At 45.3% G+C, this 20,221-nt stretch overlaps 1 protein-coding gene across 1 annotated transcript in view; it reads left to right on the top strand.

The window, feature by feature from the left end:
• Positions 1-16,984, top strand: part of LOC125532537 (disease resistance protein RGA5-like) — a 29,326-nt gene extending 12,342 nt beyond the window's left edge. The window contains exon 5 of the mRNA XM_048696572.1: positions 16,971-16,984. Coding sequence (XP_048552529.1) covers positions 16,971-16,984 — 14 coding nt within the window. The remainder of the gene's footprint in view (positions 1-16,970) is intronic.
• The last annotated feature ends 3,237 nt before the right edge of the window (positions 16,985-20,221 follow it).

The raw sequence follows: 20,221 nt of genomic DNA, 5'->3' as shown, positions 1-20,221 counted from the left end.
AACTTGTGTGTCTATGGGGTGCCCCCTGCCTCAGTATATAAAGGATGGAGGAGGAGGAGGCCGGCCAAGGCTATTGGTGCGGCCAGGATGGGAGTCCTACTAGGACTCCAAGTCCTAGTAGGAGTCAATCAAGAGGGGAGGAAGGGAGAAGGAAGTGGAGGAGAAGGAGAGGTGGCCGGCCCCCTTTTCCCTAGTCCAATTCGGACCAAAGGGGAGGGGGGGCGCAGCAGCCCCTTGGCCTTTTTTCTCTTCCCACTAAAGCCCATCAAGGCCCATTTCTTCTCCCGTAACTACCCGGTACTCCGAAAAATACCCGAATCACTCGGAACCTTTCCGATGTCCGAATATAGTCGTCCAATATATCAATTTTTACGTCTCGACCATTTCGAGACTCCTCGTCATGTCCCCGATCTCATCCGGGACTCCGAACTCCTTCGGTACATCAAAACTCATAAACTCATAATATAACTGTCATCGAAACCTTAAGCGTGCGGACCCTATGGTTCGAGAACAATGTAGACATGACCGAGACACGTCTCCGGTCAATAACCAATAGCGGGACCTGGATGCCCATATTGGCTCCTACATATTCTACGAAGATCTTTTATCGGTCAGACCGCATAACAACATACGTTGTTCCCTTTGTCATCGGTATGTTACTTGCCCGAGATTCGATCGTCGGTATCCAATACCTAGTTCAATCTCGTTACCGGCAAGTCTCTTTACTCGTTCCGTAATACATCATCTCACAACTAACATATTAGTTGTAATGCTTGCAAGGCTTATGTGATGTGCATTACCGACAGGGCCCAGAGATACCTCTCCGACAATCGGAGTGACAAATCCTAATCTCGAAATACGCCAACCCAACATGTACCTTTGGAGACACCTGTAGTGCTCCTTTATAATCACCCAGTTACGTTGTGACATTTGGTAGCACCCAAAGTGTTCCTCCGGCAAACGGGAGTTGCATAATCTCATAGTCATAGGAACATGTATAAGTCATGAAGAAAGCAATAGCAACATACTAAACGATCGGGTGCTAAGCTAATGGAATGGGTCATGTCAATCAGATCATTCAACTAATGATGTTATCTCGTTAATCAAATAACAACTGTTTTGTCCATGGTTAGGAAACATAACCATCTTTGATTAACGAGCTAGTCAAGTAGAGGCATACTAGTGACACTCTGTTTGTCTATGTATTCACACATGTATTATGTTTCCGGTTAATACAATTCTAGCATGAATAATAAACATTTATCATGATATAAGGAAATAAATAATAACTTTATTATTGCCTCTAGGGCATATTTCCTTTAGTCTCCCACTTGCACTAGAGTCAATAATCTAGATCACATCACCATGTGATTAACATTGATAGTTCACATCATCATGTGATTAACACCCATAGTTCACATCGTCATGTGACCAACACCCAAAGGGTCTACTAGATTCGGTAATCTAGTTCACATCGCTATGTGATTAACACCCAAAGAGTACTAAGGTGTGATCATGTTTTGCTTGTGAGAGAATCTTAGTCAACGGTCTTTCACATTCAGATCCGTTATGTATTTTGCAATTTTCTATGTCTACAAAGCTCTGCATGGAGCTACTCTAGCTAATTGCTCCCACTTTCAATATGTATCTAGATCGAGACTTAGAGTCATCCAGATCCGTGTCAAAACTTGCATCGACGTAACTTTTTACGACGAACCTTTTGTCACCTCCATAATCGAGAAATATTTCCTTATTCTACTAAGGATAATTTTGACCGCTGTCCAGTGATCTACTCCTAGATCACTATTGTACTCCCTTGCCAAATTAGTGCAGGGTATACAATAGATCTGGTATACAGCATGACATACTTTATAGAACCTATGGCCAAGGCATAGGGAATGACTTTCATTCTCTTTCTATCTTCTGCCGTGGTCGGGCTTTGAGTCTTACTTAACTTCACACCTTGTAATACAGGCAAGAACTCTTTCTTTGACTACTCCATTTTGAACTATTTCAAAATCTTGTCAAGGTATGTACTCATTGAAAAAACTTATCAAGCGTCTTGATCTATCTCTATAGATCTTGAAGCTAATTATGTAAGCAGCTTCACCGAAGTCTTTCTTTGAAAAACTCCTTTCAAAACCTCCTTTATGCTTTACAGAATAATTCTACATTATTTCCAATCAACAATATGTTATTCACATATACTTATCAGAAATGTTGTAGTGCTCCCACTCACTTTCTCGTAAATACAGGCTTCACCGCAAGTCTGTATAAAAATATATGCTTTGATAACTCATCAAAGCGCATATTCCAACTCCGAGATGCTTGCACCAGTCCACAGATGGATCACTGGAGTTTGCACATTTTTTTAGCACCTTTCGGATTGACAAAACCTTCTGGTTGCATCATATACGACTCTTCTTTAATAAATCCATTAAGGAATGCAGTTTTGTTTATCCATTTGCCAGATTTAATAAAATGCGGCAATTACTAACATGATTCGGACAGACTCAAGCATAGATACGAGTGAGAAACTCTCATCGTAGTCAACACCTTGAACTTGTCGAAAACCTTTTGCGACAATTCTAGCTTTGTAGATAGTGACACTACTATCAGCGTCCGTCTTCCTCTTGAAGATCCAATTATTTTCTATGGCTTGCCGATCATCAGGCAAATCCATCAAAGTCCATACTTTGTTCTCATACATGGATCATATCTCAGATTTCATGGCCTCAAACCATTTCGCGGAATCTGGGCTCATCATCTCTTCCTCATAGTTCGCAAGTTCGTCATGGTCTAGTAACATGACTTCCAGAACAGGATTACCGTACCAGTCTGGTGCGGATCTCACTCTGGTTTACCTACGAGATTCAGTAGTAACTTGATCTGAAGTTACACGATCATCATCATTAGCTTCTTCACTAATTGGTGTAGTAGTCACAAGAACAGATTTCTGTGATGAACTACTTTCCAATAAGGGAGAAGGTACAATTACCTAATCAAGTTTTCTACTTTCCTCCCACTCACTTCTTTCGAGAGAAACTCCTTCTCCAGAAAGTTTTCGAATTTAGCAACAAAAGTCTTGCCTTCGGATCTATGATAGAAGGTGTATCCAATAGTTTCCTTTAGATATCCTATGAAGATACATTTCTCCGATTTGGGTTCGAGCTTATCAGGTTGAAGCTTTTTCACATAAGCATCGCAGCCCCAAACTTTCACTTTGGTTTCTTGCCAAACCACAGTTCATAAGGCGTCGTCTCAACGGATTTTGATGGTGCCCTTTTAACGTGAATGTAGCTGTCTTTAATGCATAACCCCAAAACGATAGTGGTAGATTGGTAAGAGACATCATAGATCGCACCATATCTAATAAAGTACGGTTATGACGTTTGGACACACCATTACATTGTGGTGTTCCAGGTGGCATGAGTAGTGAAACTATTTCACATTGTTTTTAACTGAAGGCCAAACTCGTAACTCAAATACTCTTCTCTACGATCAGATCGTAGAAACTTTATTTTCTTGTTACGATGATTTTTCACTTCACTCTGAAATTCTTTGAAATTTTCAAATGTTTCAGACTTATGTTTCATCAAGTAGATATACTCATATCTGCTCAAATCATCTGTGAAGATCAGAAAATAATGATACCTGTCGCGAGCCTCAATATTCATCGGACCACATACATCAATATGTATGATTTCCAATAAATCTGCTGCTCGCTCCATTGTTCCGAAGAACAGAGTCTTAGTCATCTTGCCCATGAGGCATGGTTCGCAAGCATCAACTGATTCATAATCAAGTGATTCCAAAAGCCCATCAGCATGGAGTTTCTTCATGCGCTTTACACCAATATGACCTAAACGGCAGTGCTACAAATAAGTTGCACTATCATTATTAACTTTGCATATTTTGGTTTCAATATTATGATTATGTGTATCACTATGATCGAGGTCCAACGAACTATTTTCATTGGGTGTGTAACCATATAAGGTTTTATTCATGTAAACAGAACAACAATTTATTCTCTTACTTAAATGAATAACCGTTTTACAATAAACATGATCAAATCATATTCATGCTCAACGCAAACACCAAATAACATTTATTTAGGTTCAACACTAATCCCGATGATCATATCAATCTTGGAACCACTTCCAACACACATCGTCACTTCACCCTTAACTAGTCTCTGTTTATTCTGCAACTCCTGTTTCGAGTTACTAATCTTAGCAACTGAACTAGTATCAAATACTGAGGGTTTGCTATAAACACTAGTAAAGTACACATCAATAACATGTATATCAAATATACTTATGTTCACTTTGCCATCCTTCTTATCCGCCAATCACTTGGGGTGGTTCCGCTTCCAGTGACCAGTCCCTTTGCAGTAGAAGCACTTAGTCTTAGGCTTAGGACCAGACTTGGGCTTCTTCACTTGAGCAGCAACTTGCTTGCCGTTCTTCTTGAAGTTCCCTTTCTTCCCTTTGCCCTTTTCTTGAAACTAGTGGTCTTGTCAACCATCAACACTTGATGTTTTTTCTTGATTTCTACCTTCATTGATTTCAGCATCACGAAGAGCTTGGGAGTTGTTTCCGTTATCCCTTGCATATTATAGTTCATCATGAAGTTCTACTAACTTGGTGATGGTGACTAGAGAATTCTGTCAATCACTATCTTATCTGGAAGATTAACTCCCACTTGATTCAAGCGATTGTAGTACTCAGACAATCTGAGCACATGCTCACTAGTTGAGCGATTCTCCTCCATCTTTTAGCTATAGAACTTGCTGGAGACTTCATATCTCTCAACTCGGGTATTTGCTCGAAATATTAACTTCAACTCCTGGAACATCTCATATGCTCCATGACGTTCAAAAACGTCTTTGAAGTCCCGATTCTAAGCCATTAAGCATGGTGCACTAAACTATCAAGTAGTCATCATATTGAGCTAGCCAAACGTTCATAACGTCTACATCTGCTCCTGCAATAGGTCCGTCACCTAGCGGTGCATCAAGGACATAATTCTTCTGTGCGGCAATGAGGATAAACCTCAGATCACGGATCCAATCCGCATCATTGCTACCAACATCTTTCAACACAATTTTCTCTAGGAACATATCAAAATAAACACAGGGAAGCAACAACGTGAGCTATTGATCTAAAACATAATTTGCAAAATACTACCAGGACTAAGTACATGATAAATTTAAGTTCAATTTAATCATATTACTTAAGAACTCCTACTTAGATAGACATCCCTCTAATCTTCCAAGTGATCACGTGATCCAAATCAACTAAACCATAACTGATCATCACGTGAAATGGATTAGTCTTCAATGGTGAACATCATTATGTTGATCATATCTACTATATGTTTCACGCTCGACCTTTTGGTCTCCGTGTTCCGAGGCCATATCTGCATATGCTAGGCTCGTCAAGTATAACCCGAGTATTCTGCGTGTGCAAAACTGGCTTGCACCCGTTGTAGATGGACGTAGAGCTTATCACACCCGATCATCACGTGGTGTCTGGGCACGACGAACTTTGGCAACAGTGCATACTCAGGGAGAACACTTCTTGATAATTTAGTGAGAGATCATCTTATAATGCTACCGTCAATCAAAGCAAGAGAAGATGCATAAAAGATAAACATCACATGCAATCAATACAAGTGATATGATATGGCCATCATCATCTTGTGCCTGTGATCTCCATCTCCGAAGCACCGTCATGATCACCATCGTCACCGGCGCGACACCTTGATCTCCATCATAGCATCGTTGTCGTCTCGCCAATCTTATGCTTCCACGACTATCGCTACCGCTTAGTGATAAAGTAAAGCATTACATCGCGATTGCATTGCATACAATAAAGCGACAACCATATGGCTCCTGCCAGTTGCCGATAACTCGGTTACAAAACATGATCATCTCATACAATAAAATTTAGCATCATGTCTTGACCATATCACATCACAACATGCCCTGCAAAAACAAGTTAGACGTCCTCTACTTTGTTGTTGCAAGTTTTACGTGGCTGCTACGGGCTTAAGTAAGAACCAATCTCACCTACGCATCAAAACCACAACGATAGTTTGTCAATTTGACTCCGTTTTAACCTTCAGAAGGACCGGGCGTAGCCACACTCGGTTCAACTAAAGTTGGCGAGACTGTCGCCCGCAAGCCACCTATGTGCAAAGCACGTCGGGAGAACCGGTCTCGCGTAAGCGTACGCATAATGTTGGTCCGAGTCGTCTCGTCCAACAATACCGCCGAACCAAAGTATGACATGCTGGTAGGCAGTATGACTTATATCGCCCACAACTCACTTGTGTTCTACTCGTGCAAATAACATCAAACCAACAAACCTAGGCTCGGATGCCACTGTTGGGGAACGTAGTAATTTCAAAATTTTCCTACGCACACGCAAGATCATGGTGATGCATAGCAACGAGAGGGGAGAGTATGATCTACGTACCCTTGTAGATCAACAACGGAAGCGTTGACACAACGTAGAGGAAGTAGTCGTATGTCTTCCCGATCCGACCGATCCAAGCACCGTTACTCCGGCACCTCCGAGTTCTTGGCACACGTTCAGCTCGATGATGATCCCCGGGCTCCGATCCAGCAAAGAGTCGGGGAAGAGTTCCGTCAGCACGACGGCGTGGTGACGATCTTGATGTTCTACCGTCGCAGGGCTTCGCCTAAGCACTGCTACAATATGACCGAGGTGGAATATGGTGGAGGGGGGCACCGCACACGGCTAAGGAACGATCACGAAGATCAACTTGTGTGTCTATGGGGTGCCCCCTGCCTCAGTATATAAAGGATGGAGGAGGAGGAGGCCGGCCAAGGCTATTGGTGCGGCCAGGATGGGAGTCCTACTAGGACTCCAAGTCCTAGTAGGAGTCAATCAAGATGGGAGGAAGGGAGAAGGAAGTGGAGGAGAAGGAGAGGTGGCCGGCCCCCTTTTCCCTACTCCAATTTGGACCAAAGGGGAGGGGGGGCGCAGCAGCCCCTTGGCCTTTTTTCTCTTCCCACTAAAGCCCATCAAGGCCCATTGCTTCTCCCGTAACTACCCGGTACTCCGAAAAATACCCGAATCACTCGAAACCTTTCCGATGTCCGAATATAGTCGTCCAATATATCGATTTTTACGTCTCGACCATTTCGAGACTCCTCGTCATGTCCCCGATCTCATCCGGGACTCCGAACTCCTTCGGTACATAAAAACTCATAATATAACTGTCATCGAAACCTTAAGCGTGCGGACCCTATGGTTCGAGAACAATGTAGACATGACCGAGACACGTCTCCGGTCAATAACCAATAGCTGGACCTGGATGCCCATATTGGCTCCTACATATTCTACGAAGATCTTTTATCGGTCAGACCGCATAACAACATACGTTGTTCCCTTTGTCATCGGTATGTTACTTGCCCGAGATTCGATCGTCGGTATCCAATACCTAGTTCAATCTCGTTACCGGCAAGTCTCTTTACTCGTTCAGTAATACATCATCTCACAACTAACATATTAGTTGTAATGCTTGCAAGGCTTATGTGATGTGCATTACCGACAGGGCCCAGAGATACCTCTCCGACAATCGGAGTGACAAATCCTAATCTCGAAATACGCCAACCCAACATGTACCTTTGGAGACACCTGTAGTGCTCCTTTATAATCACCCAGTTACATTGTGACGTTTGGTAGCACCCAAAGTGTTCCTCCGGCAAACGGGAGTTGCATAATCTCATAGTCATAGGAACATGTATAAGTCATGAAGAAAGCAATAGCAACATACTAAACGATCGGGTGCTAAGCTAATGGAATGGGTCATGTCAATCAGATCATTCAACTAATGATGTGATCTCGTTAATCAAATAACAACTCTTTTGTCCATGGTTAGGAAACATAACCATCTTTGATTAACGAGCTAGTCAAGTAGAGGCATACTAGTGACACTCTGTTTGTCTATGTATTCACACATGCATTATGTTTCTGGTTAATACAATTCTAGCATGAATAATAAACATTTATCATGATATAAGGAAATAAATAATAACTTTATTATTGCCTCTAGGGCATATTTCCTTCAGAAGGCAGCTCAACGAAGAAGGTGTTCTAGTCTTAGTACGCTGAGGCCGGACACCCTGTGCCCTTGAGCGACCAGCTGAAGCAGCCGGTCGAGCTCCACAAGGCGGCTGAACAGGCCCTAAAGGGCTTCATAGTTCGGCTGTGGCCTGGAGAGGCCCTGCCTGGGAGCTACTTCGGACTGGTGCGGCGGCTGGTGGAGGCTTGTCCAAGGCTCGAGGTCATCAAGCGCTCCGTCTGCATCGAAGGTGCCTGTAGGGCCCTTGCCCATGCAAAGGTGCACTGGGGTAAGCTGGACGGTGAGAAGCTTGTGAGGGACGGGCCGCCGCCGGGGAAGGAGCATCGCAAGCCCGAGAACTATTACAAGGATGTTCTGGCTGGTGCCCGCCTTATGGCGGATGAATGTACCAAGGATGTAATTTTTGAATGAACTCGCTCGTGTTATCCTGTGCGCTGAAAACTTGTTCATATGCGCTAAGCAATGCTTGAATTTAAAATATTACTTTCTGTGTGGCCGTTTATCAAAAAATTGAGAGATGGCCACTCGTCGGCTTCTGCCCCCATGCCACTAGTGCTGGGGTGTTCGGGATAAACCTGAGCGCTCTTTTTCCCATGATTGGGTCCGTCGAGGGAGGCGCTCAGCACAACGAACAAGGCAATCGGACTATAATGCTTGAACACTCTCACTTAGCCATAGAACTCTATAATTTTAAAATTTCAGCGAAGCCCCTAGTATTCGGAAGACCGAGTTCGGGGCGCTATCCACGCCTTGGCCGGACAAAGCCGGTTCCTCGCTCGAAGCGGCATAAGTCTTTAAGGACTCGAAAAAACCTCTCGAATAGCGACCGGTCTCTCGCCTCATCATGACAGTCAGTTTTAGCTTTCTCTACTGAGGTGCTCAGCCCAGCTCAACTGGGGCACAATCGCAGTAGTTCTCCTAGTGCTACCTTAGCCGATATAGCGGAACGTAAGGCACCAAAACATAGGAGCCGGGCAAACCCAACTATTGACCCAAATCATGATTCAGAGACGATGCATATAGTGCTATAAGTTCGGGGTGCCGCACCTGTGAAAGTGTACGGACTTCTCACGCCATATTGATGGGTACTGAAGCCCCTGGCGTATTTTTGCCATACCACAGTGTACGGATGCAACATGTTATTAATAAACATATATATATATATAAGAGGACAATGCAAAAAATAGACAAAAAGCTATGCATTGTTTATAGAAAGGCTGCTATGAAAGCGGAACGATACAAATAGTGCGATAAGCAAAAGAAATTGGACTATTTAACATGTCCTGGCCAGGGGCAGGCCGCGGAATTGTATTAAAAAATAGGTATACTGCTCGCAATAGAGACCACCTGGGAGTTCCATGATGCGGCGTGGCTTGTCTGCTTTCCTGGGTCTTGCATCGTTTGTGCGGCAGTTGAATTGCCGAACGGTTCGTCCGAAGTATGGAGTCCTGAGAGTAAAAGAAAAAAAGAATCCGGCAGCCCCTGGTGCGGTTTAAGCTGTATTTCGGGCGTGCCGTGATAGTGCCCCTTCCCCTGTGCCCATGGTATTTCAAGAGCGTAGTTATGTACGCGAAGCACTGGTTTCGCTATATCGCGAGGGCTAGGGTTGGGGCCGCATTGCTATGCTAGCTCAGAACGTGCCAGGTGGTCTTGTTGTGGGGTACTCCGGGCGCACTTGACAGTGTCTGGCTTTTTGAAGGCCGAACTGGAGAACTGCCTAGAGAGGCTGCTTTGTACTTCTGCTGCGAGCGCTGCCATGTGCTCCTCCGTTCAGAGGGAGCGTTCAGTGTTCCCATTGACTGTGATTACTCCTCTAGGGCCTGGCATCTTGAGCTTGAAGTATGCATAGTGCGGTACCGCGTTGAATTTTGCGAATGCGGTTCGCCCGAGCAGTGCATGATAGCCACTACGGAACGGGACTATGTCGAAGATTAACTCCTCGCTTCGGAAGTTATCCGGAGATCCGAAGACCACTTCCAGTGTAACTGAGCCTGTATAGTTGGCTTCTACACCTGGTATGACGCCTTTAAAGGTCATTTTGGTGGGCTTGATCCTCGAGGGATCTATGCCTATTTTTCGCACTGTATCCTGGTAAAGCAGGTTCAGGCTGTTGCCGCTGTCCATGAGGACTCTTGTGAGATGAAATCCGTCAATGATTGGGTCTAGAACCAATGCGGCGAAGCCGCCGTGACGGATGCTAGTGGGGTGGTCCCTTCGATCAAAGGTGATCGGGCAGGAGGACCATGGGTTGAACTTTGGGGCGACTGGCTCCATCGCATATACGTCTCGTAACGCACGCTTCTGCTCCCTCTTGGGGATGTGGGTTGCGTATATCATGTTCACCGTCCGCACTTGCGGGGGAAATCCCTTTGTCCACTGTTGTTCGGCGGCCTGGGCTCCTCCTCGTCGTCGCCCTTGTCTTTGTTTTCGGCTCTTAACTTTCCTGCCTGCTTGAACACCCAACAATCCCTGTTGGTGTGATTGGCTGGATTTTCGGGGTTGCCATGTATCTGGCACAAGCAGTCGAGTATTCGGTCCAAACTGGACGGGCCCTGAGTATTTCTTTTGAATGGCTTTTTCCGTTGACCGGGTTTGTAGCCTCGGAATCTGGCATTAACTGCCGTATCCTCGTTACTGTCGCTATTAACGCAGCGCTTTTGTTTGTTCCGACGCGACCTGTCACTTTTGTCCTTGGTATTCGAATTACCAGGGTTCTTGGTTAAGTTGTTGCTGCGAGCTAGCCAGCTGTCTCCTCCCGCGCAAAAGCAGGTCATGAGTGTCGTGAGGGTTGCCATAGATTTCGGCTTTTCCTGTCCCAGGTGCCGGGCAAGCCACTCGTCACGGATATTATGCTTGAAGGCCACTAAGGCCTTTGCGTCCGGACAGTCGACTATCTGGTTTTTCTTTGTTAGGAACCGTGTCTAGAATTGCCTGGCCGATTCCTCTAGCTGCTGAATTATGTGGCTTAGGTCATCGGTGTCCGGTGGTCGCACATAAGTGCCCTGGAAGTTGTCAAGGAATGCGGCTTCCAGGTCCTCCCAAGAACCGATTGAGTCTGCTGGCAAGCTATTAAGCCAATCCCGGGCCGGTCCTTAAGTTTGAGTGGGAGGTATTTGATGGCGTGTAGATCATCACCGCGGGCCATGTGGATATGAAGGAGATAATCCTCAATCCATACCGCAGGATCTGTTGTGCCATCGTATGATTTGATGTTTACGGGTTTGAAACCGTCAGGGATTTTATGATCCATTACTTCATCTGTGAAGCATAGTGGGTGTGCGGCGCCTCTGTATTGGGCTATATCACGACGCAGCTCGAAGGAGCTTTGTCTGTTGAGTTCGGCCCGGCTGGATTCATTGCATCCGGAGTGACGATCACCGTCATGTGCCGTGGGGCGCCTGCGCGATCCGTAGATCGATCTTGTTTGCCTTGCCTTGTCCTCCAGTATGTCGCGCAGGTCGGGCACATTTTCCCGTGCCTTAGTATGCTTGACGCGGCGCCGGGGCATGGCTTGAGTGGAGGGCCGAGAGGCCTCTCTGTCGCGGCCACGAGGTGGCTGGTCGGCCATGTCATGCGCTGGTGATGTAGGTGCTTCCTCCTCTAGTCGGGGTAGCAGCCTGTGCTTTGGGTAACTCTTGGAGGGGCATTCGAGTTCATACTCTTCGGTCGCAAGGACTTCAGTCCATCTGTCAGCTAGCAAATCCTGATCAGCTCTAAGCTGTTGCCGCTTTTTCTTGAGGCTGCTTGCCGTGGCCATAAGCCTGCGTTTAAAACGCTCTTGTTCGGCGAGATCCTCTGGCACGATGAACTCGTCGTCGTCGAGGCTTGCCTCATCTTCGGAGGGAGGCATATGATTATCGTCCTCAACCTCTTTGTCCGCCGCCCTCTCGTGAGGGCTGGCTTCTCTGTCCTCCTGTGCTGACTCTTGCTAGAGGGGGTGTTCTTCGGCGCTATCCGAAGTAGTATTATCTCCCGTGCCGGAATCACCGTTTTTGCTTTGGCGGGATTTAGAGCGGCGCCGCTGACGCCGGCGCTTGGGCTGTTTCTTAGAGGTATTGTCCCCCGCTATTCCATCGCCGTCTCCATCCTTTGGAGTGTCCACCATATATATGTCATATGACGAGGTGGCCTTCCAGCGCCCTACAGGTGCTGGTTCTTGTTCGTCTCCTGCATCGTCGTCTATACCGTCGATGTCTTCGGAGTTGAAGTCAAGCATGTCGGTTAAGTCGTCGACAGTGGCTACGAAGTGGGTGGTGGGTGGGTTTTGAATTTCTTCATCGTCCGTATCCCAACCTTGCTGACTGTAGTCCGGCCAGGGCTCTCCTGATAAAGAGAGAGACTTTAGAGAATTCAGGATGTCGCCGAAGGGCGAGTGCTGAAAGATGTCCACGGCGGTGAACTCCATTATCGGCGCCCAATCGGATTCGATCGGCAGGGGCGCGGGGGGCTCGGAGTTCGGAGAGGAATCCGGCTCCTCGGAGTCACGGGCCATGCGGAGTGCGGGGCTGGAGTTCGGCTCGATCGCCTCTGAGATCGCAGCCCCTGAGGCAACGTCCAACCGCTGATCCTCGATCGGCGCAGTAGGCTCCGAATCAATGGTCGGAACCAGTGTGTGTGCGGCCTCCAAAGCGCTGTTCGGCGGCAGAGCTATATCATGCCCATCGAGACAGTGCGGCGCGCTTGGCTGTGGCTCGAATCCGTCGAAGATCAAGTCCCCGCGGATGTCAGCCGTATAGTTTAGGCTTCCAAACCTGACCTGATGGCTAGGGCCGTAGCTTTCGATCTGCTCAAGGTGGCCAAGCGAATTGGCCCGCAGTGCGAAGCCGCCGAAGACGAAGATCTGTCCGGGGAGAAAAGTCTCACCCTGGACTGCATCGTTGTTGATGATCGAAGGAGCCATCGGGCCTAAAAGCAACGACACAGAGGAACTCTCAATGAAAGCACCAATGTCGGTGTCAAAACCGGCGGATCTCGGGTAGGGGGTCCCGAACTGTGCGCCTAGGCGGATGGTAACAGGAGACAAGGGACACAATGTTTTACCCAGGTTCGGGCCCCTTGATGGAGGTAAAACCCTACGTCCTGCTTGATTAATATTGATGATATGGATAGTACAAGAGTAGATCTACCACGAGATCAAGGAGGCTAAACCCTAGAAGCTAGCCTATGGTATGATTGTTGTATGATGAAGTTGTCCTACGGACTAAAACCCTCCGGTTTATATAGACACCAGAGGGGGTTAGGGTTACACAAAGTCGGTTACAATGGTAGGAGATCTTGAATATCTGCATCGCCAGGCTTGCCTTCCACGCCAAGGAAAGTCCCATCCGGACACGGGACGAAGTCTTCAATTTTGTATCTTCATAGTCCTGGAGTCCGGCTGAAGGTATAGTCCGGCTACCCGAACACCCCCTAATCCAGGACTCCTCAGCTACCGTCGAACTAAGCAAAATAATATGCATAAAGGATAAACATCACATGCAATCAATATAAGTGATATGATATGGCCATCATCATCTTGTGCCTTTGATCTCTATCTCCAAAGAACCGTCATGATCACCATCGTCACCGGCTTGACACCTTGATCTTCATCGAAGCATCGTTGTCGTCTCGCCAACTATTGCTTCTACGACTATCGCTACCGCTTAGTGATAAAGTAAAGCAATTACATGGCGATTGCATTTCATACAATAAAGCGACAACCATATGGCTCCTGCCAGTTGCCGATAACTTCGTTACAAAACATGATCATCTTATACAATAAACTTTAGCATCATGTCTTGATCATATCACATCACAACATGCCCTGCAAAAACAAGTTAGACATCTTCTACTTTGTTGTTGCAAGTTTTACGTGGCTGCTACGGGCTGAGCAAGAACCGTTCTTACCTATGCATCAAAAACCACAACGCGGTATAGTGATTGCTTTTTGATCTTCAGAAAGAACCCTGTTCATTGAATCCGATTCAACTAAAGTTGGAGAAACTGACACCCACCAGCCACCTATGTGCGAAGCACGTCGGTAGACCTAGTCTCGCGTAAGCGTACGCGTAATGTCGGTCTGGGCTGCTTCATCCAATAATACCGCTGAATCAAGAATCAACTAGTGACGGCAAGCAATATGTATATAACCACGCCCAGAACTCCTTTGTGTTCTACTCGTGCATATAACATCTACACATAAACCTGACTCGGATACCACTGTTGGGGAACGCAGTAATTTCAAAAAAAAAAATCCTACGCACACGCAAGATCATGGTGATGCATAGCGACGAGAGGGGAGAGTGTTGTCTACGTACCCTCGTAGACCGTAAGCGGAAGCATTATGACAACGCGGTTAATGTAGTCGTACATCTTCACGATCGACCGATCCTAGTACCGAAAGTACGACACCTCCGCAATCTGCACACATTCTGCTCGGTGACGTCCCATGAACTCACGATCCAGTAGAGTGTCGAGGGAGAGCTTCGTCAGCACGATGGCGTGATGACGGTGATGATGATGCTACCGGAACAGGGCTTCGCCTAAGCACCGCTACGATATGACTGAGGTGGATTATGGTGGAAGGGGGCACCGCACACGGCTGGAAACAATCAACTTGTGTGTTCTATGGTGCCCCCTGCCCCCGTATATAAAGGAGCAAGGGGAGAGGTCGGCCGGCCCTAGTGGCGCACTAAGGGAGGAGGAATCCTCCTCCTAGTAGGAGTAGGATTCCTCCTTTCCTAGTCCTACTAGGAGGAGAAGGGGAAGGAAGGAAGGGAGAGGAAGATGAGAAGAAAGGGGGGGTTGCTCCCCTCCCTAGTTCAATTCGGACTCCCTATAGGGAGGGGGCGCGGCTGCCCCGTGTGGGCTGCCTCCCCTCTTCCCTATGGCCCATGAAGGCCCAACTTTCCCTAGGGGGGGGGGGGGTTCCGGTAACCCTCCGGCACTACGGTTTTCTCCGAAATCACCCGGGACACTTCCAGTGTTCGAATATAGCCGTCCAATATATCAATCTTTATGTCTCGACCATTTCAAGACTCCTCATCATGTCCGTGATCAAATCCGGGACTCCGAACTATATTCGGTACATCAAAACACATAAACTCATAATACCGATCGTCACTGAACGTTAAGCGTGCGGACCCTACGGGTTCGAGAACTATGTAGACATGACCAAGACTCATCTCCGGTCAATAACCAATAGCGGAACCTGGATGCTCATATTGGCTCCTACATATTCTATGAAGATCTTTATCGGTCAAACCGCAAAACAACATACGTTGTTCCCTTTGTCATTGGTATGTTACTTGCCCGAGATTCGATCGTCGGTATCTCAATACCTAGTTCAACCTCGTTACCGGCAAGTCTCTTTACTCATTCCGTAATGCAACATCCCGTAACTAACTCATTAGTCACATTGCTTGCAAGGCTTATAGTGATGTGCATTACCGAGAGGGCCCAGAGATACCTCTCCAATACACGGAGTGACAAATCCTAATCTCGATCTATGCCAACTCAATAAACACCATCGGAGACACCTGTAGAGCATCTTTATCGTCACCCAGTTACGTTGTGACGTTTGATAGCACACTAAGTGTTCCTCTGGTATTCGGGATTTGCATAATCTCATAGTCATAGGAACATGTATAAGTTATGAAGAAAGCAATAGCAACAAACTAAACGATCATCGTGCTAAGCTAACGGATGGGTCAAGTCAATCACATCATTCTCTAATGATGTGATCCCGTTAATCAAATGACAACTCTTTTTCCATGGCTAGGAAACTTAACCATCTTTGATTAACGAGCTAGTCAAGTAGAGGCATACTAGTGACACTCAGTTTGTCTATGTATTCACACATGTACCAAGTTTCCGATTAATACAATTATAGCATGAATAAACATTTATCATGATAGAAGGAAATATAAATAATAAATTTATTATTGCGTCTAGGGCATATTTCCTTCATTCATCTGATATCTAGGAGTTGCATAATCTCATAGTCAAAGGAATATGTATTTGACATGAAGAAAGCAATAGCAATAAACTGAACGATCAATATGTTATGCTAACGGATGTGTCTTGTCCATCACATCATTCTCCTAATGATGTGATCCCGCTATCAAATGACAACTCATGTCTATGGTTAGGAAACCTTAACCATCTTTGATCAACGAGCTAGTCTAGTAGAGGCTCACTAGGGACACGGTGTTTGTTTATGTATTCACACATGTATTAAGGTTTTTGATCAATACAATTCTAGCATGAATAACAAATATTTATCATGAATAAGGAAATATAAAAGTAACAACTTTATTATTGCCTCTAGGGCATATTTCCTTCAATTTAGCCCCTTGGAGTTCATTTGCATTATTTTCAAAGGAGTTGATCTATGCCAAAACAACAAGGACTACAAGAGTAAGAAAGAGAAGTGTGTAAATTCACAGCCGTGAAGGTATGTCCTACAACCCCCGTCTTTTGCACTTGGACACTTAGAGTAGATGTAGTTGCAGTATGTGTAATATGTGTGGACGGGAGTGAGTCTTGATAGTTGATACAAAGGTTTTGCTCTAGTAGCTGAAATAATTTTGTAGCCTTTGTTTTCTTTAGTTTAGACAACTAAGACTTGTCGTGGGACCATTTTAAAAATGAAATGAAATTAACCAAGTGTAACTTTGCACAAGAGAAAGTTTTTCAAGACTTGGGATTTGAGAAATTGCAGGGAAATGATGTTTGAACATGCTCAACCCCATGTTGTTAATTTTAATGGACTTGATAGCACTTGTGGATTAAATTGTCTAGAGAAACTTAGTTGAAAGATGGGTGAGATTATGCAAAAAATCTGTGTTGTAAATCTCAACATGGTGTTACAGCCTTCGACTGGTAGTATGGGCTATGCTACTATATACACATTTACGTGTGTAAATGTGGCTTCATTACCCTTCTTGATGTTATGCCAAGGACTCCGTTGGCTAATGAATGATCCACCAAGAGTGATGGCTTTCGGCTATGAGTTTGTTACCGTATGTAGTGACAACACTATAAACAAATATTATTCGGATTTTCTCTTGAATGGGTGTGTATGTGGTAAATAAAGGGGACTGGTCAAAAGAGATCGAAAGAGACATTATTGCTAAAGGCCCAAGTTCCCAAACATTAAGCCATAGCGGAAACCTATGCATGATCACTTATTTGGCATAATCTCCTTCACATAACAATCAAAGTTCCAACAAACAATGATTGAAACAAAGTGTTTAAGAGCCTAGAGGGAGAAACAATTGTGGGTGTGTTCAAGAGCACTTGAGCATCATGTTTCACTACATGCTTTCTACTCCCTAAGTTATGTTTTCATGGCTCTATCTTAGAAACTCTTCCGTGCATTCCCAACAAGCAAGTGTTGTCTAGATTAAATGAAATGAAGTGTTGCAAAGTTGTTTTATCTAGTAGATTAGAAACTTTGTGTTGATTATATTTACTTCACTAACACTTGCACTATAACCATGCCACCGCTATATCTACGATAAGTTTTCAGGTCAAGAAGCGGGAGGCTATCTAGGCATACTGATCGTAAGTGAACCAAAACCTTCTCGTTATTTCAGTTTAAACAACTGAGTTCCTTATGATTCGGATTTCACTTTATGTTGATCGAGGATGATCAAGTTTAGGCTTGGGGGAGTTGATGACTGATATTTTTACACTCATTTCAACCTTGTTTCAACCGAGATATTTCACTAAAGTAGAGATATTCGCTCCGATAATGCCACTAATGACTAATGAATGCAAAGGATTCCACAAATCCTCTATTTAATATTTTTTCATAGGAAATGGGCTAAAAAGGGGAGATATAACATGGGAGATAAGAAAGGGGGAGAATGGAGAAGAAACAAATCATCAGGAGGCGTCAGAGGGACTCCAGAGCAGAAGACGGTGTTCCATGCGACCGCGAGCACTCGCATGAGCAGTCGTTTGGCATGAAAACCGAGGCAGTTCGTCCACCCCAACAATTTTTATTAAGCGGACCCCGTCGAAATGTCAACAAATGAAGCAGAGGAGGAGCGTCAAGCACATCCACAACCCATTCATCTTCATCATCCAAAAACCCTAGCAGCCGCCATCTTCACCTCCATAGCCATCTCCACCACCATAGTCCTCTCTCATCTAGTTCATACTTGTAATCGTGCATCACACAAGGCATCTATTGTAAGACATATTGCAATCAAGCAATCAATCTCAAGATGTGTTCTTTAATGATCTCTTCCCGCGATCTGATATCCATGTGTGAGTAGTCCGATAAGGTATGGGGGCATTAAGACCTCATCCCCATACCTTCTTTTTATTATAAGTGTTTGAATCACTATTTGCTTACAGATCCGGTCAAAAGCTGGATTTGACAATTTAGTAAAAGCTTGCTACAGACCATCGCTTCAAGGGAATCTTCCTCTCGTGGGTTCGATAACCCAGGGTCACCTCTAGGGAAATTGGTGCGGGATACTCCTTTTAGTTTCAATACCAGGTCAACAAAAAGGAGATATCACAATGGCCTCGAAGTGACTTCAAGGACCGACCGGAAGGGAATGTGATGATTTGGTGGTATTTGTCCTTGGTCCTTTGCCAATAATTCCCATAGCTTTGATACTTGCCGACCACCACGTCAAGTGAGACACTCTCCCATGCTTGAATCAATCACACATCCTCCATCTCCATGTAGTTGCCAGTCCTCTCCACCCTAGCATCGTACTCGGCCTCCAGAATCACTTCCACTTCATCACCATTGTCTTTGCTTGATCCACCTCCACCTCGACCTTCACGTGAGGCGTAGCAAAATCATCAAGGGGAGCACACAAATTCACCGCATTCTTCGCCAACATTTTGGTATAGGTTGAGTGCATGCTTTGTGAAAGTGCAACTATCCCTAGGTGGTTTTGGTAATTCATAACAACATATAGCTCATTGAGCTAATGCTATTCCAAGATGGCTATTCCAAGATGATTATTTCAGGAAAGCTCAATGATTGGCATGGCATGGATGTGAAAGTGGAACCCTCAAAATGCTAAGGACAAAGGATTGGCTCAAGCTCAAAAGCTCAAGACTCTTCATTTTATATTTTAGTGATCCAAGATCACATTGAGTCCTTTAGGAAAAGCCAATACTATCAAGGAGGGATGAGGTGTTGCTTAATGAGCCTCTTGCTTCATGTGCTTAGTGATATGCTCCAAAACCCTCAACTACTTTCCCATATCCACATATGACCTAAACCCTAAGCCAAACTCGGTCCTACCGATTCTTCCTATCCGGCGCCACCGAGTTTCACTTGTCATTAGCCACTGCCAAACCCTAGCAATTCGGTTCTACCGATAGGGATCTCGGTCTCACCGAGATGGGATTGCAAACTCTCTGTTTCCCTTTCGTAACTTTTCGGTCTCACCGAAAGACGAATCGGTCCCACTGAGATTGCAATGTAAAACTCAGTGTTTCCCCTTTGTAACTTTTCGGTCTCAATTGTCCGAAAGAGCAAATCGGTCCCACCGAGTTTGCCTGACCAACTCTCTGGTTAGCTAATTACCAAAATTCGGTCTCACCGAGTTTGTGTAATCGGTCTCCCGAGATTAGGTTATGCCAAACCCTAACCATATCGGTCCTAACCGAGTTGCATGTCAGTCCCACCCGAAAAATCTCTAACGTCACTAGGTTTATCATTTTGGTCCGACCGGAGTTTGTTGATTCGGTCCCACCAAGATTGGAAAACTGTGTAACGGTTTGGATTTGTGTGGAGGCTATATATACCCTCACCTCCTTCTCAATTCGATGAGAGAGCCATCAGAACACACACCAACCATTCCAACTCATATGTTCTGAGAGAGAACCACCTAACTCATGTGTTTGAGACCAAGATATTCCATTCCTACCCATATGAATCTTGATCTCTAGCCTTCCCAAGTTGCTTTCCACTCAATCTTCTTTCACCAAATCCAAAATCCTATGAGAGAGAGTTGAGTGTTGGGGAGACTATCATTTGAAGCACAAGAGCAAGGAGTTCATTACCTACACACCATTTGTTACTTCTTGGAGAGTGGTGTCTCCTAGATTGGCTAGGTGTCACTTGGGAGCCTCCGACAAGATTGTG

The sequence above is a fragment of the Triticum urartu genome, chromosome 1 (genome assembly GCF_003073215.2).
Source record: "Triticum urartu cultivar G1812 chromosome 1, Tu2.1, whole genome shotgun sequence".
NCBI classification, from domain to species: domain Eukaryota; kingdom Viridiplantae; phylum Streptophyta; class Magnoliopsida; order Poales; family Poaceae; genus Triticum; species Triticum urartu.
The sequence above is the reverse complement of the archived record's forward strand: the minus strand, read 5'-3'. Positions and strand labels throughout refer to the sequence as shown.